At 35.2% G+C, this 25,823-nt stretch overlaps 3 protein-coding genes across 3 annotated transcripts; all 3 read left to right on the forward strand.

Annotated features, from left to right (window-relative positions):
* The first annotated feature begins 490 nt into the window (after window positions 1-490).
* Window positions 491-2,055, forward strand: LOC132038678 (receptor-like serine/threonine-protein kinase SD1-8). Its single transcript, XM_059429366.1, has one exon. The coding sequence runs from the start codon at window positions 748-750 to the stop codon at window positions 2,053-2,055; it is 1,308 nt and encodes a 435-aa protein (XP_059285349.1). The 5' UTR covers window positions 491-747.
* Window positions 2,056-2,097: 42 nt separating this feature from the next.
* Window positions 2,098-4,051, forward strand: LOC132038679 (cysteine-rich receptor-like protein kinase 10). The gene is made up of 6 exons (XM_059429367.1): window positions 2,098-2,253; window positions 2,361-2,530; window positions 2,603-2,813; window positions 2,894-3,131; window positions 3,225-3,375; window positions 3,480-4,051. The coding sequence occupies exons 2-6, from the start codon at window positions 2,396-2,398 to the stop codon at window positions 3,768-3,770; spliced, it is 1,026 nt and encodes a 341-aa protein (XP_059285350.1). The 5' UTR covers window positions 2,098-2,253; window positions 2,361-2,395; the 3' UTR covers window positions 3,771-4,051.
* A 17,556-nt stretch (window positions 4,052-21,607) lies between these two features.
* LOC132038677 (receptor-like serine/threonine-protein kinase SD1-7) lies at window positions 21,608-25,276 on the forward strand. Its single transcript, XM_059429365.1, has 7 exons — window positions 21,608-22,992; window positions 23,070-23,207; window positions 23,575-23,744; window positions 23,847-24,057; window positions 24,148-24,385; window positions 24,483-24,633; window positions 24,730-25,276. The coding sequence occupies exons 1-7, from the start codon at window positions 21,765-21,767 to the stop codon at window positions 25,015-25,017; spliced, it is 2,424 nt and encodes an 807-aa protein (XP_059285348.1). The 5' UTR covers window positions 21,608-21,764; the 3' UTR covers window positions 25,018-25,276.
* The last annotated feature ends 547 nt before the right edge of the window (window positions 25,277-25,823 follow it).

Consider the following 25,823-nt stretch of genomic DNA (forward strand, 5'->3'; position numbering starts at 1 on the left):
ATAGTTTAGTTTAAAGCATAGTTTAGTTATGCTTTATGGGACAGACTTTTAGTTAAGGCATAAACCAAAGATTTAATAAAGATCCTTTTCCTCAAGGCATAGACTTTGCCTTATAAGCGCAAACTTTTAGTTATGCCTTAAGGAAAAAGTCGCCTTTGGGGCCATGCAGATACTTTTTAGCATGTTTATAGGCACACTTTTAATGCATAATTAAAAGTATGCACCATAAGGCGAAACTTTTTCTTAAGGCATAACTAAAAGTTTGTCTTGAAAAGTAAAATAAAATAAAATATATGCCTCAAGGCAAAGTCTGCCCCTCCGGCAGAGCGAAATTCAAACTTTACCTTGCGAACTTTTTTTAAAATTTTTGAATGAGCGGGATTTGAAACTCGAAACCCATAAATTTTAGACGAAGGACAAAACTTAAAGACCAGCAATTTGAGGGGCAAAACTTAAAGACCAGCCAAAAAGAAGGGCAATTCGCAGTCCATGTCAGTGCTTTGCGTTCAATAGACACATTTTAAATGTAGATAAGATGTTTAATACTGTAAAAGGAAACATTCTTAAAAATGTCAACTCTAAGAGACTGTCTATATAGTTGGCCTAGTCTTTTTAATTTCCTACAAAAATGATGATGGTAAAGAAAGTTAACTCATGTTGACTTCCTAGAAGTTGGGACAAGGTGAACAGTTTCTTGGCAAAACAAAATAAATAAGAGCAGAGGAGGAGCTGAACTTTAGAAAATAGATGGAATTGAATACTGTAGTAGCTGTTTTTTTACTAGTATTCTCATGTTCTTGCTTACCCCTTTTTGCAAGAGGAAACAGTATAAAGGCAGGGAAATCAATCACTGGTAATGAGACACTGGTTTCAACTGGTGAAAGTTTTGCCTTAGGCTTCTTCACTCCTGGTAATTCTACAAACAGCTACCTTGGCATATGGTACAATACTATCCCTGAACAAAATGTCATTTGGGTTGCCAACAGAGAATCTCCAATCCCTCAGAATTCTACTGTAGTTTTCACTATAGGTATTGATGGGAATTTCGTGATTGTTGATGAAAAGGGTAAACTTATTTGGTCATCAAATGTTACATCCACCACAGGGGAATTAGAAACTTCAAATTCTACCGTGGGAGCGTTGTTAGATAACGGAAACCTTGTTCTTAAACACGGTGAATCCAACATATGGGCGAGCTTTGAGCATCCTACCAATACATTAATGCCCAGGATGAAAATTAGATATAACAGAAAGACAGGCAAACAAACCGTGATCAATTCATGGACGAGTAAAGAAGATCCCCGGCCTGGAAATTTCTCTTTTGGAGTAGATCCTGAAGGGCATGACCATTATTTCATTTGGAATCACAGCAGTATTTATTATAGATTTGGCCGTGAAGACGAATTCCCTCGGAGGACTCTACTAGGAGTTACATGGCATGCTGATTATGTTTCTAATCGCGATGAAATATCTCTTACTTTCGATCAAAATAAAGGCCCATTAATAATAAGAGTCGTTTTGGATCCTAGTGGGCATTTCCTGGTGCAGCTAACTATTCAGAATAATAGTAATTGGGTTACTACAATTCGGGAGCCACAAGTTGAGTGTGCAGTTTATGCCTATTGTGGTCCATTTGGCAGCTGTGGGATCTTAAGTGGACAATGCAACTGTTTACCTGGATTTGAACCCAGATTTTCTGAATATTCGGAAAATGAGAAGTGGAATGAAGTTTGTATGAGAAAAGTAGCATTGGAATGTGATGGTGGAGACGGGTTTTTGAAACGTGAGAATATGAAGTTGCCAGATCATGCTATCTCCATAGGAAATATGAGCAGTAAAGACTGTGAAACTCGGTGCATTAGGAACTGCTCCTGCTCAGCTTATGCTTATTCAAATAGTAACTGTTTAATTTGGTTTGGAGATTTACTGGATCTTGCAGATAACTTCAATGACAGTAGAGCTCTCTATGTTCGAGTTCATGGCTCTTTGCTAAGTATGTTTACTTCTAACCTTATCACTTTGTACGAACAACGAGTGAAAGATCGTTCTAATTAATGTATTTGGTATAGTAAATTAACCAAATTTATTTACTTTTCGACCGTGTTGTAGATGCTGTTACTGATGGTCTATATGGGAACTCAGCTCAAAGAAACAAAATTCTCATTGCAAAAATTGTTTCTGCGGTTGCTGCAACCTTGCTTCTTATAAGTATTTTAGTCTTTATCTTCAAAGGAAAGCTTTTGAAGAGAACAGGTGTGTCTAGTAGTACTAATTTCTCAATTGTAAATTAGTGGTATTAATGCTTCCAAGTTTTTTATAGTTTACACTGCTTAGCCTAACTGATTGCTGTTTGAAACAAGGCTGGAAGGATGGAGATTCTGCTCTCGTTAGCTTCATGTCAAGTGCATCTTTAGTTGGGAAAGACGATATGAAGTTGGGAAAGTACAGTCTGCAGAAAATAAGAGAGGCTACTAACAACTTCCATGAAGATAACAAACTTGGAGAAGGCGGTTTTGGCCCTGTGTTTAAGGTGCAAAAATTCAATGTTTTGATGTTCATACTTCCTTTCATGAATATACAGGACTTAAACATTCTGTTTCAGGGGTTTTTGGCTGAGTTTGGAGACGTAGCCATCAAAAGGCTATGCAGGAGGTCATCACAAGGACTGGAGGAGTTCATGAATGAGTTGAAGCTAATCGCGAATTTGCAGCACAAAAATCTAGTCAGCCTGTTAGGATGCTGTGTTGAAGGCGAGGAGAAGATACTTATCTATGAGTATATGCCAAATCGCAGCCTGGACAAATTTCTTTTTGGTTCGTCTTCTACTTCTAAATAGAATCATTACTTTTTTTCCCATTTCCCTTGGCTAATTAGACATATCATTTTTTCTTAGACCCTTCATTGAAGGTTATGCTAGACGGGAGTATACGTTTTGGGATAATAGAAGGAATTGCTCAAGGAATGCTTTATCTACATAAGTATTCAAGATTAAAAGTCATTCACAGGGACTTAAAAGTAAGCAACATTCTGCTAGATCAAGAGATGATTCCTAAAATATCAGATTTTGGAATGGCAAGGATTTTCGGGACTGATCAAACACAGGCCAATACGAACCGAGTGGTCGGAACATAGTAAGTATAGCCCTTGGTGATCTGTAACTAGTTCTTATGTTATTACCCCTGATGTATTGCTACTGAAGACTAACTTATGCCAACGTGTCATAGTGGCTATATGTCTCCAGAATATGTAATATATGGCCAATTTTCGGAGAAATCAGATGTATTCAGCTTTGGAGTGTTGCTCTTGGAAATTCTGACTGGTGAACGGAACTCGAACTTTTCCATGACGGAAATTTCTTTATCCCTCTTAGGATGGGTAAGTATAATCTGAATATTTTAAAACCGATCAGTCCAATTTGTTGTCTTTCTTTCTTCGTTTATCTTTTTGTAACTTATCTTTCAAATCATCTGGCTTTTTAGGCATACAATAAGTGGAAAGAAGGAAGAATGTTGGAGCTGATTGATCCATCAATAAGGGAAACCTGCGACGCTAACAAGGCCACAAGGTCAATTTTGGTTGCCCTTCTTTGTGTTCAAGAAATTCCAAAAGATCGGCCAACAATGTCTAATATAGTTGCCATGTTAAGCAACGAAACGTTATCAATCCCCGAGCCAAAAGAACCTGCCTTTCGCAGTAGCTGGCAACCTCAACATGAGTTAAATGGTTCTTCCAAAAATGAGATGACAATTAGTTTGCCAGAACCTCGATAGGAGAAAATTATGTCACTATTTCTTACAGTTAGAGGCAGAGTTAGTTTTTTATAAGTTTTAATTTTTGAGAAGGCAGCTTACTGGTGTTGAAAAATCAAAGTTATTAAGTTCTGTCAAACCCGTAAACAGAAATGTAGCTTCCTTCATTGCTTCAAATAATGAAGCGGTTATTCATTTGTATTCTTTCAAAGGAGATATACAAGGCGTCAGTTTCTGAAGAACTTCACTTGTAACGTAGAGAGTTTTACTTTAAGACACTTCTAGCTTTACGATTTTCTTATAATAGTGTAGACTATGGAAAGACAAACGGAACTTCTTTGTCCAATGCTTTTTCATTTGTTTTCTGGGCTCCCAATAGTAAACTTGTGAGTTGATCATCTGAAATCACTCGAACCAAATCAGTTACTCCACTATAAGCACTTGTTCATGGTTGTTTTTAATTTTCACCTAGTGTTTGGGATCCGCTTTGGGGCCCGACTAATCCGTATTCACATCTTCAGCCCACCTTTAGCAGAAAAGCGCTTCGTACCAAAAATGACTTCATTCTCAGGGCTGAATCTTAAACCTCTGGTTAAGGATGAAAGAATACTTATCACCCGACTTGCTGATATACTTATAATGTCCACTTGGACTATAACTTGGTTAGATTAAAATAAATTACTGAAGTAAAACAATTTTTGTGTACGCAGAGTGCAGTTTACTAATGTATCTAATTTGATCATAAAATCATTGCAATGAAACAAATGACAGAATTAAGTAGATGCCTGATTAAAAGCGAGAAAAACTGTAATTTTTTTTTGATAAAAAGATAACAAAGCTTGGACGGTCGCAAATGTGAATCGCTAGTCGATGTACTTCTAATTTCTACCACAGTCCACATAGCAACCTAAACTACATTGAACATACTGTCCAACCATTGTGTCTGGATTGTTTCCTAGTATTTCGGATTTTTCAAAGACCCCACTCAGAAAAAAAAATCCTAGGTTTGGTTATTTTTGACTGTTTCGACTTACGTTCTAGACACGTTTGTAATTTCATTATGACTAGTTTCAAAGACCCCAATCAATTCATATTCGCTCATGACTAGTTTTAAGCTATTGATTTTACATGCTAATTTCATTATGACAAAAAAGAAAAAGAGATCTAGACTACTCAATATGAATGTGAGAAAACGAGAAGTTGTATTAGTAATCATATACGCTCATGACTAGTTTTAGTTTAACGCTTTACTCAATTAGGAAATGATAACAAAATACGATGTTCGTCATTTCCACATCTCATTTTGATAAGCCAATATCTCTTTTTCTCCTCCTATATAAGATCTTCGTTGACATGCTTAGGAATATGTCATGGTTGTGTCATTCTGACATATTTGTTTCTTTTACTTTGTGTCAATTACTGCTTTACGTCAACAACTAGGGAATTTGCTGTGCTTCGCGCAGTTTCGAGAAACACCAATAAACTAAAATATGATTATTTTTAAATTTATTCAAAAAAGAAAATCAACTATATGATTAAGAAATTAAATTGTATATATTGATAAAATCACAATATAAATATTTTAAGATAATTAGAGCTTAAATAAATTACATTTTTATTGTCAAATATTCTTTAAAAATGAAATGATCATTTGTAGGAAAAAAAATTCATATATTTTGCGTCAAAACACTATTCTCTTAGTCTAATATAATTATTTATGTACCTAAGGACTCGATTAACTTTTTATGCTTTAATTAGATTGTATAACTTTTGTGCAGTCCACTTTCTTCTATTCAAGTAAAAGAGAAAGATTAAAAAAAAAAAAAAGTAATGAAACCAAAAATAGGAAGGAAAAGAGAAAAGAAAACTCTCAATTCCCTTTCCTTTTAATTATATTTTTTTCTTTCATTATTCTCCTTTTTCTTTCTCTTTCTCTTCCATAATCTCACACTCCATTAACTTCTTTTTTCTTTTTCTTTTTTTAACCCCTCCCCCTTTAGTGATTCGAATTCACAACTTTCGGATCGGAGGTAGAGAGTGCTTACCATCAGAGCAAACCCATCTTGTCCACTCAATTGACTTCCTCCCTATCCTTTGTAATCTTTTCTATTTCCTTTTCTCTTTTTCACCCTATTAATCTGCCACTTCCTTTATTATTTTTATCTCTTTTTTTTTTTTTTTTTAATCTTTTCTCTGTCTCTCCTACGGTTACTTCTAAACTTGTTACTTGTTTATACCTACAACTAGAAATCTCTATTTTCTTCTCCCTAATTCACCCTAAAATATTCAATAAATTTTCCTTTTGTTTTAAGTAATATTTTTGTCACTCGTCTTATAAATAGAGAAAAGTAATTCTCTGAAAGGGAGAGATATATCCAAGTTCCAGAAAAGCAAACAACTGAAAAAGCAAAAGAAAATAACTTATTTGTTGCGTAATTTATCACAATATTTCTCACCAAGAGCATTTAAGATATGTTTCTTCTTTTTTGCATAATTAGTTCCAAGAAAGGATGAATAACAATTTTATGGGGCTTTTCCAAATTCAATAGATTAGCGTTTTCTTCTTAGAAATACTGCCATTTGACAACCAAGATGTTAAGTTTGCATGTTTTTGTTTCTATTGGGCATGGTCGGGTAACTTACAATTATAAATCTCTATTTTTCCCCCTAATTCACTGATAAAATATACAACAAGTTTTACTTCTATTTCAATATTTTTGTCACTCGTCTTGTTGTATAAATAGAGACAAGTAACTCTCCGAAAGATAGAGATATATGCAAGTTTCAAAAAAGCAGAAGAAAATAGAGTATCTCAAAAAAGTTCAAAGACACGTAGTCGATATATGACAACATCATATTTCATTGTGAAAGACGAAGGTATTATAGAAGGAACAATTAAAATGTAATGGAAATTGATAAAACAAGAGGATAAAAAATTAACACACCTTTTTTCGTAATTGTGAACCAGTTGTGAAAAATTATACTGTACTTTGATGTAGAATGTAAAATTGAAGGCCATTGATGACTTCTTTTTCCGTAATAGAAAGTGAATTCTTGGGGACTTCAAAATAAGTACTATTTTTACCGTAGAAAAGAACGTTTGCGTCGTAATGGTGACTTTTTGCAGCACTGAACGTTTTATTTCTATAGGAGTTCTAATAAGTAAGAGGGAACAATTATTTTCCCAAGTCTTAATAAGTGAGGAGGTGCCTTTTCAATAAGAATTCTATGTTTTGTGATATAATTACTGAGATAAATAATTTAAATCGAAGGAAAATTAAAAAAAAAGAGAAAAAAGATAAATGTATTTTCAGTGTTATGAGAGCGCCATGTCAACGGGCCTATGTCTCTCTTTTATATATAGATATAGATTATCGTGTTGTTTATTGCCATGTGGCATGCCCTTAAATGGCTTTGAGCATGTCCTTAAAATGGCTTTATTTTTTCGCCTTTCCTTTTTTTATTTTACTTTCCTTGCATTTCTCATTCTCGTTTGTAATCTACTTATGTTTGGGAAACTAGGCTTCCAATTTGCGAATCTTTCAAGAAATGGAACTTCTAAACATAATCCACTGTTAGATTTAGTTGTAAACATAATCCCTTAAATGGTTTTCAGCATAAAAACAATTTCCAACGTATTAATTATCCACTTTTAGTTTTAGTTCATTAGCAATAATATAAACATACTTTATTATTTTGTATGATTTATATAACGTTATTTTATTCTTTCTAACAACATTGTTTTGCAAAATTTCATCTTAAAATTTGAAAAGTACCTATATATTATTCTGTGTTTTGGAAATTTTAGATAAATATATATTTAGATTTGAGTACTCTATTTAAAACTACTGGAAATATTAAAATAGTAAAAGTATGTTTTCCACCGGATAACCAAATTAATTTTAAGTGATAGCATATGTAGGAGGACGATCACTTGCATACGTTAGCTAAAAGATTTAAGAATCAGACACTCCGAATTTATATTTCTATGATACTAGATAAAGGTTATTTTATATTTTCCATTCAAACTCAACAAAAATGTTAACCAGCAATTTCAAAAGGGCAATTTGCACGATTGTCCTTCGTTGGGGGTGGTCTTTACTTTTTATCTCTCAAAGTGCTGGTCTTTAATTTTTGTCCTTCGCATAAAATATCTCGAGATTCTGGGTTCGAATCCCGGCTTAGTCATAAAAATAAAAAATAAAAAATTCGCAAAACAAGGCTTTGCAAAAAGTTTATTTTTTTATGTATTTTGTCTTATAAAAGCGAACTTTAGTACGCTTATCATGGCAAAGTTTCGCTTATGATTTTTTTTTCTTTCACCTTATATGTGCAAGTTCAACTACTTCCTACGTCTCAATTTAAGTGTCTTACTTTCCATTTTGATCAGTTTCAAAAAGAGTATTTTTTCTATATTAGTAAGTTGACAATTCAAATATTAAATTACACACATCTTTAATTTAGGATTTTAGTAAATTACACACATCTTTAATTTAGGACCATAAAAAATCGTAAGCTCTTTATTATTTTTAAACTTTGTGATTATTAAACCAAGCACTTACAATAGAATGGATAAGATTAAATTAGCGGACATAAACCATTCGGCATGTAAAGAAAAAGGGAATTCGTCCAAGAAAAAAGACAAAATCTGCCTACGAAAATCTAAAATGGACGAAGAACAAAAAAATAAACTTTCTTTAAATGTAAAAGGAATTTGAGTATTCACCAGTCGGTTATAGCAAAGACTAAAGTGAACATGAATATTTACGACTGACGACTTCGAATTTCTGGTGCGAAGATCATGTTTCAAAAGCTACACACATGTTTTAATTAATGGTTTGACCTCAATCCTATGATGTCACATTATATTGGTATAATAAGCCCTTAATGAATTAATTAATGAAGACTAATCTGAAAAATATAAAATGTTATTGGTTTAACTATTCCGCTGAAGTCCATTCCCACCTATGATTCGGGTGTCTCTTTTTAAGGCCGGTGTTTATATCTTTTTTAAAAATAAAAAATAAAAAGCTTTGTAGGGATAGCATGCGTGCATGGTAAATACTTACTCACATAGGTCATAGGGTAAGTATCTACTTTGTCATTCGGAAAAGTTTAATTGTCAAACTGATAATTGGGATCAAGTTTAAGTGTCTATCTATGTATTTTGTCTTTTTTATTTATTTATTACGGACTTTATTAGGTTGTGATGTAGTGTCAAATTTCCTTTATTTTTTACGTTTATATTTAGGGACAGACATGAGCCCGTGAGCGGGGAGTAGGGAACCTAAGTAGAAATAAAGTTCACTAGCCACCTCTCGGTCTTGTCTTTAAAAAATAGCTATTGTTATAGAGTTTTAAATTCCACAAGTATAACTTCATGACCACGTTAGAGTTTTACATGTGGAATTTGAAACTTCACGACTATAGTTATTTTTCAATTACATTAACTGGCAATTGGCTATTTGTATATTTTACCTGAGAAACTAAGCAATAGGAAATGCTTTGATAAGATTTGAACCCTTTACCACTTGAGTACAAGGTAAAGCTGCAACCAATATACTCCCATTTTATCGTTGTAGTAAAGGTCGTAATGTCAGAGGAATATGAAACATTTCTCTTGAGAATCTCTTTTTTTTTTTTTTTTTTTTCGTTTTCCAACTCTGAATGAGTTTGAAACCTTCAGCGCTATATACTATTTATATACTTATTATACACAATATATATCTCTAAAAAAAGACGTAAAACTAAAAACAAGTTAGTAAAGAGCTACAAAAATCAATGGACCTGGAAATCAAATAGAACTATTTTGATCCATTTACCTGAGTTACAACCAGAATCATATGACATATATTGAAATCCATACAGAATGGGAAAACACGCACGGTTATGCGTATGTACAAGTCTCACTAGATCAACAACAACAACAACAACAACAAGAAGCCCAAAAGATAATCCCACCACGCGGGTCCGGGAGGGTGGCAGAGGTACGCGAGCATCTAACCCCCACCTTGAAAGGTAAGGCACGTTTTCCGAAAGACCCTCGGCCAAGAGAGCGAGAAGAGAGAGGAGATAAGAGGAAAACAAGACAAAAGGTCGAGATAGGGCCAAGCATATCGAAAACAATATGATAACACGAATACCAAAAGCGAGAAAGTCATGGTAGAACAACCGGAATAAAGGAGCATTAACTACTATAGATAAATAAAATAATCAAAGTACCAACGGCCAACAAATATAAGCAAGCAATCGGATGCATAAACCAAAGGTAATAAACAAATGAGCGAAACCGCAACTACTATGGTGAAAGGGTAAGCCACCTAGCCTTCTATCCTAATCGAGTCCTCCACAACCTCCTATCTAAGGTCATGTCCTCGGTAGTTGAACCGTGCCATATCCCGTCTAATCACCTCTCCCCAATACTTCTTCGGCCTCCCTTTACCTCGCCCTCAAACCATCCATAGCCAACCTCTCACACCTCCGCACTACAAAGATTCCGTCTCTCCTCTTCACATGCCCAAACCATCTCAGCCTTGCTTCCCGTATCTTGTCCTCCACCGATGCCACTCCCACTTTGTCTCGGATATCTTCATTCCTAATTCTATCTCTCCTAGTGTGGCCACACATCCACCGCAACATTCGCATTTCTGCGACTTTCATCTTCTGAATGTGGCATTTCTTGGCTGGCCAACACTCCGCTCCGTACAATAAAGTCGGTCTAACCACCACTTTGTATAACTTGCCTTTAAGTTTTGAGGCACTTTCTTATCACACAAAGACTGAGGCGAGTCTCCATTTCATCCACCTTTTGCACCAATACGATGTGAAACATCGTCGTCGATATCCCCATCTTCCCCGTATAATAGACCTAAGGTACTTGAAACTTCCTTTCTTTGAATGGCCCGGTACCAAGCCTCACTTCCTCATCCCCCTCACGCGGTACGCCACCGAACCGACTCCAAGTATTCTCCGTCTTGTCCTACTCAATTTAAATCCTTTAGACTCCAACGTCCGTCTCCCGCCCTCCCGCCTATCGTTTACTCCGTTGCGTCTCGTCAATCGGACTATGTCATTTGCGAACAACATACACCAAGGCACCTCACCTTGTATTTGTCGCGTCAATTCATCCATCACCAAGGCGAATAAACGGCAAGAGCCGATCCCCGACGCAACCCCATCGTAACGGAAGTGCTCCGAGTCTCCTCCTACCGTCGTTACCCGGTCTTAACTCCATCATACATGTCCTTTATCGCTCTAATGTACACCACAGTACACCTTTAGCCTCCAAGCATCTCCATAGGACCTCTCGTGCACCTTGTCGCAGCCTTTTCTGGGTCAACGAATACGTATGCGCAAGTCCCTCTTCCGCTCTCTATACCGCTCCACCAATCTCCTTACAATATGAATGGCTTCGTAGTCGAGCGCCCGCATGAAACCAAACTTTCTCCGAAATAGACACACCTCTCCTCACCCTCATTTCCACCACCCTTTCCCACACTTTCATAGTGTGACTTAGCAACATACCTCTATAGTTGTTGCGGCTTTGAATGTCTCCCTTGTTCTTGTACACGGAATCATTGTACTCCATCTCCATTTTTTCGATCTTCGCTGTCTTGAAAATGACATTAAACAATCTAGTCACCACTCCAAGCCTACCCTCGCCGCATTCTTCCAAAATTCTCCGAATCTCGTCGTCCTGGCCGCTCTTCCCCGCGCATCCTACGAATAGCTCCCTTAACCTCCTCAACCTTTATACTTCTACAATAACCAAAGTCGCGACGCCTATCGAGTGCTCCAATTCTCCCCCAACACAATGTCTCTCCGTCCGCTCCTTCGTTCAAGAGTTCATGAAAGTATGACCGCCATCTCTCGTCTAATGCGAGCTTCCCGTACCAACACTCGGCCATCTCGTCCTTGATGCACTTCACTTGATCCAAGTCGCGTGCCTTCCTCTCTCTCACCTTGGCGAGCTTAAATAGCTTCTTATCCCCACCTCTGTCCTCTAGTTCTGCATAAAGGCGTTCAAAGGTCGCCGTTTTAGCCGAAACCGCCAACTTCGCCTCCTTTCTCGCCATCTTATACTTTTCCCTATTCGTCCGCTTCTCTTCATCATCCTTGATATCTACCGCCTTCATATATGCCTGCTTCTTTGCTTCTACCTTCCTCGACTTCTCCATTCCACCACCAATCCCCTGTGCCACCACTTTCGCCTCGCGAGACCCCAATACCTCTCACTGCTTCCCGAATGCAAACCGCCGTCCTATCCCACATACCGCTCGCATCCCCCTACTATCCCACACTCCCATAGCCATTAACTTCTCCCCCATCTCTAGGGCACTAGACGGAGTCAAACTCCCCCACCTAATCCTCGGTCGGTTATCCACAACCTTCTTCTTCTTCTTCTTCCTTCTTACCTCCAAATCCATCACCAAGAAATTATGTCGGGTCGTAAGATTCTCACTTCCAGATGACCTTGCGCCCTTACAGAGGGCCTTTATCATCTTTTCTAAGAAGCAAGAAGTCTATTTGCGTGTCACGCAGCCCACCGAGCTACGAAAGGTTACCAAGTGCTCCTCTTTCTCCGAAAAACACGAGTTGGCTACCACCAATCCAAAAGCTTTTGCGAAATCCAGGAGTGAGACTCCTCCACCATTCCTGTCCCCGAAGCCAAATCCTCCATGCACCTCGTCATAACCCCTCGAAACAGACCCAATGTGCCCATTAAAATCTCCTCCTATGAATAACTTCTCAGTAGGCGGTATACTAACCACCACCCTTCTCGTCCAAACCCACTTGTGGCGCGTAGGCACTAATAATGTTCAAGGTGAACCCTCCAACTACTAACTTAATCGCCATCATCCTGTCGTTGATCCTTCTAACCTCTACCACCTGATCTCTAAGCTCACTATCTACTAAGATCCCTACCCCATTCCTATACCTCGACTTGCCCGAGAACTAAAGCTTGTACCCGTCCACATCCTTAGCTTTTTGTCCTACCCATTTAGTCTCTTGACACAAGTATATTAATTCTCTTTTTTAAGAATTTTAACTAACTACTATGGACTTTCCCGATAAAGTTCCAATATTCCAAGACCCTACTCAATCTAGTGGCCCCTCAACCCTTAGCCCCCCAACCCTAGTCCCCCGATCCCAACCGAGAACATGACCTAGTCTACCATCCCTCACCAAAGCCAGTAAAGCAAATATACGCTAGTGAAAGTTTAATCTAAGACAAACGAAGGATCAATAATAGAGCACAAGTTAGTAATAGTCTATAAGCAAAGAAATAGGTATTCAATTAGGCAAGCAGGCAAGATTTATAAAGCTAAATGGCGGGAAATGGACTATTGGAGGTACCAACTCCAAGTAAGTAAAACCTGTTCACCACCGAGAAATCTACGTATTTGCCACGGAAACATCGTTCTCCTGGCCGAAAAATACGTTCATCGACCGAATCACTTTTCACCGACCGGAATCACTGTTCACCGTCCGGTGCGTAAATTACTCGAAAACCTACCGGTGCGATCGCGATAGAGAGAGAGAGAAGAGAAAAAAAAACAAGAAAGGAAGAAGGAGAGAAAAGAGAGAACAGAGGAGAGAGAAAGAGATCTGGCCGGCCGGAAACCAGTGGTGGTGGTCGCCGGTTGGGGTGGCCTGGTTTGGGGGGTGGGTGGGGTGGGCATTGGGGGGGGGGGAGGAGGTAACTTACCGTTACTTATGAGAGGAGAGAGAAAATGAGAGATGAGAGGAGAGACAAGTCTCACTAGATCACCAACCGTAAATATCATCCAAGACTTTTTCTTCCTTACCTTTATCACATCTCCACTCCTCCTTAAAATTCAAAAAGAATATGTAATGAAACATTATTAATAGTTTAAAAAGTAAAGTTATTTGAGACTCGCCTGGGAGAAAAACAGTCTCTAAACGCTTTGAGTCAACCATGTCCAAGAATAGTCTGTGTGGGCTTCACAATTTGATTGTCCTTCCCGTATATGCCCAATAAAATTTTGGCGCATTTTCACAAATGACTACAATATGGGTTTTTTTAGTCAAAGTTACACTTTTGCTAATTACATTTCGTAGCTACAGCAACATGTATTCAAATTCGGCTGTATTTCATTGTATTCAATTCGGATGTATTCATTCGTAGCTACTTTCACACTGTATTGTATTTAAATTCGGTCGTATTCAAACAATATAAGTGCAAAAAAATATAGGGATATTCTGCTGTATTCAAATTCACTGTATTCATTTGTATACAAAAAGATCTCCTTCGAAATATATGTGAAAAATACATAAAGAAACACTGTATTTTACACTTAAAAAAATAACGAATATACTGAAATATACTCAGATCTGAGATACAAGAAAAAGATACACTCAGATTTGAGATAGAAGAATTAATAAAATATACTCAGATCTAAAATACACCGCCGAAGATTTTTCCACCATCGGCAACCACGCTGTCGTCCGGTAAGGATCCAACCAGAAACCATTTCGTTCTATGTATTCAACACAAATACAAATAAATTTCAAGCAACAACAACTTTTGATAACCCTGTCGAGCTTTCCACTCCCAAAAATGGCTGCAAATGGCATCACTTCCTTCTTCCGTGTCAAAAAGCCCACGGGTAAGGCTGTTTTGCCCCCACTCTGCTGGCTATGATCTCTCCAGGTTCGGATGAAATTTAGACTAAGTCCATTTCACAAAATTAGATCAATTTGGGGATCTGTATTTTTTCTTCAATTTCGTATACACGCAGATTCGAGAAATACATTTAGAGGCAGAAGTGGCGAAGATGGTGGAGGAGGAAGAGGCAGAAGCGCCTGCGGCGGTCGAAGAAGAGTGGAGGAATTGGGGAAGATGGGTTTTGAATTTTGATGAAGGGAAAGGAACCGTTTGTTGCTCTATTAGTTACCTTGTATAATTGAAATATAAAATTTGGCTATCAGATGTAATTAAAGTAAAGTGTAGTTACTAAATGTAAATACCTCTTATATGTTCTCTACACCACATAAATTTCCTTAAAATTTTGCCTTTTTAAATTTTAGTTGTAAAGATATAGAAATAACTTATATAATATGAGGTTGAATGATCAATAATTTGATGGATTAGAAGATCATTAAGTGCATGTATTATTATGTCTACGTAGTTATATCAATTTTCATAAATTGTGTCTTTTGAATTATCTATTTGTAATATCCTTTAATTCAATACTCATTTAAATTTTACTCCATTTCTTTTATTTTATTTGCTTTTTTTCCTATTTTGTCCCCATGAAAAGTTTGTTGGGCCAAAACGGTTCAAAAGTACTCTTAATACGGTGTGACATTGTCGATTCAAGATTACTCTTAATACGGTGTGACATTGTCGGTTTTGGATCAAGCTTGCACGTTTTTTTCCAAAAAGCCTCACACCATTAAAAGTATATCCAACATCTTATGAGTAGCTCCTTTTTTTTTTTTTCAACTACCAACGTGGGACTTTGTTCGCATACCCAACAATCTCTCCCTCAAACTAAGCTCAACAAGGCTCATTACCATGATTCACAGGTCAGAGGTTCAAGGTGTTTTGTATGCACCCACATCGTTGGAATATTTATGATCACCCAAGTCCAAAGGATGTGTATGTGTCTTCAAAGCTATGGATAAATGTCGTAAACAGGCCCATAGACGGGCAAAGACACAAAGCCTAGCCCCGCAGCATCTTCATACCCGTCTTGCAAAATCTTTGGATCTGATGCTAGTTGTTGGGCTAAAAGTGTCTAAGAATGCTCTTAATACCGTGTGATCGATATTGTCCGCTTTGGACCAAATCCACACGGTTTTCCTATAAAGTTATCACACCATTAAGAGCATCCAATAGCTTATAAGTAGCTCCTCTTTCTTTTCAGCTACTAATGTGTGACTTTGTCCACACTCCCAACAAAATTTATAACCTATATCACTTGGCCCAAGCTTATAATCAAAATGAACCCATATTTTCAGATATTATCCCATTTAGTTCATTTTGTATATAATTTAAAATAGGATAACTTACCAGAACTACTACTTTTTAAGAACTTTTAACAATCTGTAACTACATTTCGTAGCTAGTTTAGGGCAATTCGCTGTATTTGAATACACTGTTCAGTTGTATCTAACATTATCTGATGTCGCGTGTATTTGACTGTATTTGAATACATGCAACCTTAATTTCTTTGAATACATGTGTATTCAAAATGATTGTATTCCAGTGCATTTAAAGACACGACTGAGTTGTGTATTTTAGTGTATTTATATCTTGATGTATCCTTTTGTTTTGGCTGTATTTGAATGCATTCGAGCTCTGATCAGTAAGGTTGTCACCAGACGTCGCAAGGTTGAATGTATTCGACGGTGTTTAAATGTATTGACGCTCACAAAATGACGAAATGAAGAATACAATCAAATCTCCGGTGAAAATAAAAAATAAACTATATTTAAAAAAGGAAGAATACAATCAAAACCAGTAGGATCTCCGGCGAAATACAAAATACCACCACACTCAAGAAAATGGGGAATACATTCAAATCCTTTTAAAAATACACTGTCTTTACTAAAAAAAAATCAAGATAACACTGTATTCGTACATATCTGCAACAACTCCACTGGAGATCATACAAATGAGAACTTGTTGAATAATGTATTCACACTATATTTACCTTAAGAAAATGAAGAATACGCTCAAAAGATACATTCTTCTTCATACAGATCTGGAAAAAAAAATGCATAAAGAGAGATCTATAGGGTTTGACTCTTTTAGATCTGGTCGATGGCTACGAAGGAGTTTAGATTTGGTCGATGGCGACGAAGAACCAAAATGAGGAGATGGAGTGGTCGATGGCAGCGAAAGAGTTGACAGAAGGCCCACGGTGACGGTGAAGAACCAGAAGGAGGATATGGAGCGGTCGACGGAGGGCACCCACTACAACAAAATTATCTTTAGCGGCAATTAATTTGTGGCAATAACTTAATTGCCGCTAATTATATTATAGAATCAATTATTACCGGCAATATCAAACTTTAGCCCTAACAATAAATGCCGCTAAAGGCTTTACCGACCTTGGATCTAATAGCATTAACCAATTGCTGGTAAATGTTTTTATGGCACTAACTATTGCCGCTAAAAGGAAAATATATTGCCGCTAAAAGCCTCTTTTGGTGTAGTGACCGGAGGTGACTACGCCGGCTGTGATGGACTTCCTCCACCAGATGGCACCGGAGAGAGAGAGAGAGAGAGGGGTGACGTAGAGAGACATGTAAGGGAAAAGTTTGATACAGTGGAATAACTCTATGTTTTAGTATAGCTACGAAGTGTAATTTACAAAATCGTTGTAGCTATGAAATATAAATAATTTAAATAGTAGTTATTATCAATAATTACCCCTTAGAGGTAGCTATGACAAGTAATGTTTCCTTTAAAATTCTTAGGGGAAAGAATAATTTCTTTATTTGTGATTATGAAAATTGATTGAGAGTGATATTTATGTTTATCTTCACAGATTTAAACATTATTGTTGGGTGAATTAAAGTGAAAAAGTAAAATTCCATTGTTGAGATTTTTAAAAGCTTGAAAACTCACAAACAAGTTTTATGATTTGTTGAATTTTTTTATAATGATTGGGGATTGTTGGGGATGTAATTTTGAATTGTGGTTAGAATTTGAAACTATTCGATGAAGATTTGATCCATTTCGGATGGAGTTTCGTGGTTGAAGTTCGTAGGACACGAAACCTATTTTTTGTATAAAGTTGTATAATATTGTATAATTTTGTATAACAGTGTAAAAGTGTGCATAGTCACCCCTCTTATACGCTATTATACACTTTTATCAAAGGTTGATATATTAGTTACAGTAAGTGTATAATATTTTACACTGTGTTTATAAACCCTACTGCAAAAAAAAAAAAAAAAAAAAAATATATATATATATATATAGTGTTGTATATTTTTGAATAACTTCCTTTATTATTTTTGCAAGGAAATAATAAAAAGAGTGCACATATTTTTTTTGAAAAATAAGATGGAGTATAAATCACAATAAAGAATATACATGAGAAACAAAAAACGCCAAAAACAAAAAAAAATCTCTACTCATTTTCAGTTTAGTACCTCGTGAAGAGGATGAAATAGAGCATGAATTAATCCAATTATTAGATTCTGAAAAAATCAGAATTATTTAGCACGTGTCCATTCATGCTTGGGACTTTGAGATTTTAGTACTCCTCTTAGAAGATTTATTTAAAGTTGGAGTAGGAAATTAAAGTTGTCTGGAATTTTAGTATTTGCTAGTTTTTTAAATCATGTCTAAATAGAATTTACAGTTAAAATTACATATGATTTTTTTTCTAATTTTTAGGTAAAGTGGATTTTGTGCTATTATAAATAGGGGTTTTATGACTTTTTTTACATGAAAAATAGTAAGATATGTATGAAATTTTGAGTGAATTTTTTTCCTTCAACCTCCTTATCTACTTGCAATTTAAATAAACTTCTCTCGTCATGATATATTCTTTAGGCTCCACGTATTCACAAGACATTAATAGCATAGCGTCAGTTTGATACCCAAATACGAAACGCCCAAACTACATTTTCCAACAACTGTCTGTCCAGCCAAAAAAAATGGCCTTTTCTCGTTCATTAGTAAACAGACGCTAGTATTTTGGACTTATCTTGGGGTATTATTATAAGAAAAACTACAGCGAAATATCACCCGTTCGTCTAGTTTATAAAATATGTACTCCGTGTATAAATAATGTATAGTTGATACTATATATATATACATACTACACATATAACATACACACATATACACAACGTATATAGCAAAAGGATATAGGTAATGTGTATTTCGACCATGTTGGTAAACTAGTTGGCCGAAGGCTATATTTACGTAAGTTTTCCTTTATTTTATTACTTTCTCCGTTCTCTTTTACTTGTCTGCAATACACTTTACACTCCCTTTAAATGATACGCCCTCCGTTGTCTTAAAAAGAGTGTCTCTTTCTATATTTAGTAAGTTGATAATTCAAATATCCTACATGACAACTTTATAACCACAAGATTTAAACGACATTTTAGTACCTCATACACATCTTAAATGTCGTGCCTATTTAAACTAATAAGACACTTAAATTGCATGGAGGGAGTGATAAATAAAGTATATATTTTATCATAATACTCATATTAATTGGTGTATAGTCTTAAGTCTTGAGAAATGATTTTGGGGAATAAATAATAACTAATATTTAGTGTAAAATATGAAGAAAAAAAATATGTTTTTTCTTAATATGTTAAAGTGGGACAAGTAAAAGTATTAATTTCTTTTTATTTATTTCTCTGGTCCAAAATAATTGAGGTTTTAGACTTAGATACATGGATTAAGGAATTCACTTACTCATAAAAGTTAAGAGGAGGATTGACTAAAAAAATTAAGAGGGGCTTTAAAACTATAACAATCATCAAATTTGTTCATTGAATTAAGAATGTGTCAAGGGTAAATTTAAAAAAAGAATAAAATATCTTCTTGATAGACAAAAACTTAGATCGGAGGGAGTAGTGAATACGTAAAAGTGAACGGTATTATTGAACCCAAAAATAGGGAACAACAGCAGGACGAAACAAATGTAGACATCAACAAACCTTGAATTGACTGAACCTCACTGTAAATTAAATTGACCACTCAACATCCAGATAGAGTTCGTTGGAATATTTTGATGTAAGATTATAAATTTTGTCCCGGTGAAAAACGATGCAACTAATAGCACAAAATTAAAAAGTTTTATTTCCTTCTTCACAACGTATATGACAACAATTACCAAATATAATGTAATTGAATTTAAAACTTAAATTAACGTCTGAAATCACACAAAATCAGATGATGTGACCCTCAAACTCCAATTTCGTCATCATGTTGAAACAGAAGGACTAACTAACTTCCTTTTCTTAACCGAAAATATCATATTAGTTGAGTAATTCTTGAATTATACTCGATCGAAAAGAGTGTCCACCTAGCCATTTGCATTCTCTTCTTTAAGAAAATACTAATTTTTAGGCCAAAATAGGTAATTTGTTTAAACTACTCATAATTAAATAGGTATTGAGATTTGATTACTTAACACTTAATAAGGCTAAATTCGAAAAAATAAGATTAATTTTTTCTTGATTTATTAAGTAAACATTCTTTTTGAACAAAAAAATAAAGGCTGAGTGGAAATATTTTTGAATCGGAAGGAGTAACTTTTTACTGGAAAAATATATTCTCAAATCACATATCCCCAGAAACTTATATTGATATCAAGACATCAATAGAGAGAGTTCTCCAATTTAATTCCATTCGTTAAGGACCTGAAGTTTGCCGACAAGGTGCACTGTTTCTAGTCTCAGCAGATGCAACCACTTTTTATGGTTAAACTAATCTCAATACTTGATACGAACTTATAATATATAGAAAAATCTGTGGTTCAAAATAAATGAATAGATATTTGTGACTATTATTAGGGATAAAAATGAAAATTGAAAGTAAAAATAATTTTAAATATAAAATAATATTCTTTTTCGTCATATTTGACATACTATAAAGAAAAATATGACATGTGAGTTGGAACAAAAAGAGTATATTTTATACACACACACATTAAAACCCTTAAATATTAAATTTAGGCGTATAATTTCAAATACACAATATATTAGGGGTAAAACTCTAAAAAATTAGATCTAAAAATGTTATAGAGCCCGTTTGGATTGGCTTATAAGTTGTTGAAAACAACTTATAAATCGTTTTCGCTTTTTTGTTTGGTGTTTTTTAAAAAAATCATTTTGTCTTAAAATAAGCAAAAAAATAATCGGGCCGGTTTAGTTTATTATCTAAAGTAACTTATAAAACAAAATAAATTATAAGCTAAAAATAAGTTGGGTATAGCCCAACTCATAGCTTGTTTGTCTAAGCTTTTAAAATAAACTTATTTTGAAAAGTGTGTTTTTTTTAAAGCGCTTATCAAAAAGTACTTTTGATGAGAATCAGTTTGTGTTTGACTAATCAACTTGAAATAGACTTGAGCAGCAATTACTGTTTGACTAAATTTTTAAATAGTGCTGCTAGATATATTTTCTCAAAAGTGTTTTTTATATAAAAAAAAAAAAAAAACTTTTGGGGGAAACTACTTTTCAGCTCCTCAAAAACAAATACCCAAAAGCACTTTTTTTTTTTCTCCTAAGGGCTTTTTTGGACATGATTTCACATCATGATTTGAAATCATGTTGATTTGAAGTTGAAATGTTGTTTGGACTTGCAGTTTGGATCTTTTTAAGTTGTAATTTTTCTCATAAATATGAAAAATTCATAATTTGTGAAAACTATCAAAACTTCCCAACTCTTATGCAATCTCACCAAATGAGCAAATCATATTTCATAAAGAAGGTATCGAAATATCCTAAGACGTTATATTAATAAATTGCATATCTCCATATTTCTTTTATAAATAAATGCTCGTGATTACATGCTATTACAAACTTTCAAATACACATAATTTTTCAAAGATCCACTGGTTCAAAAAGTTAACAACAGTAGTAACTAACTATTTTTTAATATAATTTTTTCACATGTACGGACAATCTCTTCACGTGAAGCATGAGTCTTTTTTTTACAAAATATAAAATGATGGATCTTTTTTTTACAAGATAAATTTATGAGTCAAGTTTTACGTTTAAAAAAAATTGAAAGCACTTGGAATTCCAAATCCCACTTTTTGAAGAATTTGGTACTTGAAATCCTGATTTAAAGTTGAACTTGGAATTTTGCGCAGATTTCATAAACAAACACAGACTTAAAATCAAAATATGAAGTCCTGCTCCCAAATCCTATAACCAAACACCTACTAAAAACTTGTCCTGAACACCTCAACTTTGACCTTGAGAAACTTGCCCAATCCACTTACGTGCAACATCATATAAAAAAGTAGAGTAAAAGAATGAAACAGAATCCTTCAGAAAATCATGGAGTTGGATACTATCCTTGTTCTTGTTCTAGTATTTTCTTGTTCGTGGTTACCTCTTTTCCCTAGCCAAAACACTGTTAAAACAGGTGAATCAATCACTGCTAATCACAAATTAGTTTCAGCTGGTGGTAGTTTTGCCTTAGGATTTTTCACCCCAGCCAATTCTACTTTTATCTACCTTGGCATATGGTACAATACTATCCCTGAACAAACAGTTATTTGGGTTGCTAATAGAGAATCTCCAATCCCTCAGAATTCTTTTCCAGTTTTCACTATTGGAGATGATGGAAATTTAGTGATTTTTTATGAAAAGGATAAACTCATTTGGTCATCAAATGTTAAAGGGGAGTTATTAACTTCAAATTCTACCGTGGGAGCATTGTTAGATAACGGAAATCTTGTTCTCAAACACGGTGAGTCCAACATATTGTGGGATAGTTTTGAACATCCTACTGATACATTAATACGCGATATGAGAATCGGTTTCAATAAAATTAGTGGCCTAAGAACCGTGATTAATTCGTGGACAAGTAATGAAGATCCTCGGCCTGGAAATTTCTCTTTTGGAATAGACGGGCGTATGCATTTTTACACTTGGAAGCAGAACGGTATTCATTATAGATTTGACGATAGTAGCAAAGGGTATATGCTACGAATCGCGTGGTATTTCTCTGTTATTACTGATAATGAAAATGTATTTCTTATTTTAGCTTACTACAAAAGCCCGTTAAGATTAAGAGTCGTTTTGAATCCTATCGGGTACCTTCAGGTGATGGTGTGGAATCAGAATGGTAGTAATAAGTGGAATATTGAATTTCAACTACCACAAGTTAAGTGTGAACTTTATGCACACTGTGGTCCATTTGGCAGTTGTGGGATCAGATCAAGAGGATTATGCAGATGTTTAACAGGATTTGAACCAAAGTTTCTCAAAGATTGGGTAAACGGGAAATGGAATGAAGGTTGTGTGAGAAAAATAGCGTTGGGATGTGACGGTGGAGATAGGTTTTTGAAACATGAGAATATGAAGTTACCTGATCATGCTATTTTCTTAGGAAATATGAGTATTAAAAAGTGTGCAACTCAGTGCATTAGGAACTGCTCCTGCTCAGCATATGCTTGTTCGAAAAACGCCTGTTTTATATGGCTTGGAGATTTACTGGATCTTGCTGATGACATTACCAGCAGCAGAGCTCTCTATGTTCGAGTTCATGGCTCCGAGCTAAGTATGTTTACTTCTATATTTATTGATTCTAATAACAACAAGTGAAAGACTGCTAAAATTTTTGTGCTCTGAATGCAGTAACTGATGATTTATCTGGGAATTCAGCTCAAACATACAAAATTATCATTGCAGAAGTTGTTTCTACAATTTTTGTTATCTTGCTTCTTATTAGTATCTTCGCCTTTATCTTCAAAAGAAAGCACTTGAAAAGACCAGGTATATGCAGTAGTAAGGATTTCATATTTCGTATAGCTTATTGACCTGCTCATTTATTAGCTTACCATTTCAGCCCATCGAAAAATTGGGCTGATATATAGCTCAAATTGATCCATGAGGTCAAAATATATTGAAAAAGGCATTTCTTTTTGCTTGACATGTTATGTATAGCCATAATAAAGAAAAAAACAATTTATCAGGCACTTAAAAAATTATGAAAGAACAAATAAGGAAATTAAAACTTAGTAATAATTGAAGCTTTCTAGCCCATTTTAACCCAAATCGTTTCAGTCCAAATAACTTTTGGGCAATCATTCAGCCCATTTGACACCGTGCTTTGCCTTACTAATTTGTTGTTTGATACTAGATAGGATGAACAGAAATTCTTCTCTAGTTAGCTCCGTGCCTAGTGGATCTTTAGTTGCGAAAGACAATATGAAGTTGGTACAATACAGCCTGCAGAATGTAAGAGATGCTACAAACAACTTCCACAAAGATAACAAACTTGGAGAAGGTGGTTTTGGCCCTGTGTTTAAGGTGCTAAATTCATTGTTAATATTTAACTAATGCTACTTTGAGATATCTGTTTCATTTCCTTTTATGAATATGGAGGATGTGGATTTAAACATATTGTTTTAGGGGTTCCTGGATGAGCTCGGATATGTAGCCATCAAACGGCTAAGCAGGAGGTCATCACAAGGACTGGAGGAGTTCATGAATGAGTTGAAGCTAATCGCGAAATTGCAGCACAAAAATCTCGTCAGCCTCTTAGGATGCTGTGTTGAAGGAGAGGAGAAGATACTGATCTATGAGTATATGCTGAATTGCAGCCTGGACAAATTTCTATTTGGTTATACTCATTAGTATTATCTTTGTGAGAAATATAACTTTGTCTTTCTCATTTCCCTTGGCTAATTGAATATTCATTTTTCTTTTTTAGACCCTTCGCTGAAGGTTACACTCGATTGGGGTACACGTTTTGGGATAATAGAAGGAATTGCACAAGGAATGCTTTACCTACACAAATACTCAAGACTAAAAGTCATTCACAGGGACTTGAAGGTAAGCAACATTCTGCTAGATCAAGAGATGATTCCTAAAATATCAGACTTTGGAATGGCAAGGATTTTCGGGACTGGTCAAACACAGGCCAATACAAAACGAGTGGTTGGTACATAGTAAGTGATGACCCCTTATGATTTGTGGTTTCTGGGCTGTGCTTGCTTTTATGTCATTGTATCTTGTGTATATCTAACGAAGACCAATGTGGCATAGTGGCTATATATCTCCAGAATACGTAGTATATGGCCAGTTTTCGGAAAAATCAGATGTATTCAGCTTTGGAGTATTGCTGTTGGAAATTCTGACTGGTGAACGAAACTCAGACTTCTTCATGACTGATATTTCTATGTCTCTATTAGGATGGGTAAGTTTAATCGGACATTTGGAAACTTAGCCCAAATTTGTTTTCCTTCTTTCGTTGTACTTGTTCACTAATGTTTCAAATCATTTGGAATCTTAGGCATGGAAAAAGTGGAAAGAAGGAAGAGTATCGGAGTTGATTGATCCATCAATAAGGGAAACCTGCGACAGTAACAAAGCAACAAGGTCAATGTTGGTTGCTCTTCTTTGCGTTCAAGAAAATCCAACAGATCGGCCAACAATGTCTGATATAGTTACCATGTTAAGCAACGAAACGTTAGCCATCCCTGAGCCAAAAGAACCAGCTTTCCGCAGCAGCTGGCGACCTCAGAAGTTAAAAGACTTTTCCATAAATGAGATGACATTTAGTTTGCCAGGACCTCGATGAGAGGATTTTGCCTCCATATTTCTTATGGAAGTAATCTTGTTAAGAAAATAACCATCTTGTCGAAATCAATATCTGCAATTGTGGTATGGTCTTTTCTTTATGAGAGAGAGTTTTTTATTTTGTTTGTATAAAGCAGAGATGGTTGGCACCTAACTGCTGTTCCAGAATAGGAATTTTAGCAGTTAATTTGTGTATAACCACACAATGAGACATCAAGAAAGTATACATATAGTGAAATAATACCAAGTTTTATTCTTCTTTTCGAGCTTTTAACCAAAATCATGAGTTTTGTTCTTCTTTTTAAGCTTTTAACCAAAATCATTCCTCTTGTTTCACCCCAACTTTCACTACATCCTTATAATATTTCACTTAACCGAAAACATCCTTTAAGTATCCCAAAGTTAACCAAAAACATCCCTGTGTTCACTTTTTCATCCATATTTAACGGATTCTTCATTCTCATGTGATTTTTTCTTTTTTCCAGAAGGAAGAGCCATCAACTTCAGCGAGCTCTTCATTATTAACGAAAGAATGTTGCACCGTTTTTCATCTTTGGTTTTTTCCAATCTCTTTCTCACGAATCGATTAAAAATAGTTTTTTTTTCTCTTTCCCTTTTCTATTGCAAATTTTCTATTACTGATCAATAAAACTTCTTATTTCTTTTTCTTACATTTTCTTTTTTGCAGAATGTGAATTTTTGAATTGAATTCATTGTCTTTTTCTGTATTTGGGTAGAAAATCATGTGTAGAAACTGAAAAAATAAGCAGATTTTTGTCTACATAAACTTTTTAAAAAATGCAGATA

The sequence above is a fragment of the Lycium ferocissimum genome, chromosome 11, assembly GCF_029784015.1.
Source record: "Lycium ferocissimum isolate CSIRO_LF1 chromosome 11, AGI_CSIRO_Lferr_CH_V1, whole genome shotgun sequence".
Classification (NCBI taxonomy): domain Eukaryota; kingdom Viridiplantae; phylum Streptophyta; class Magnoliopsida; order Solanales; family Solanaceae; genus Lycium; species Lycium ferocissimum.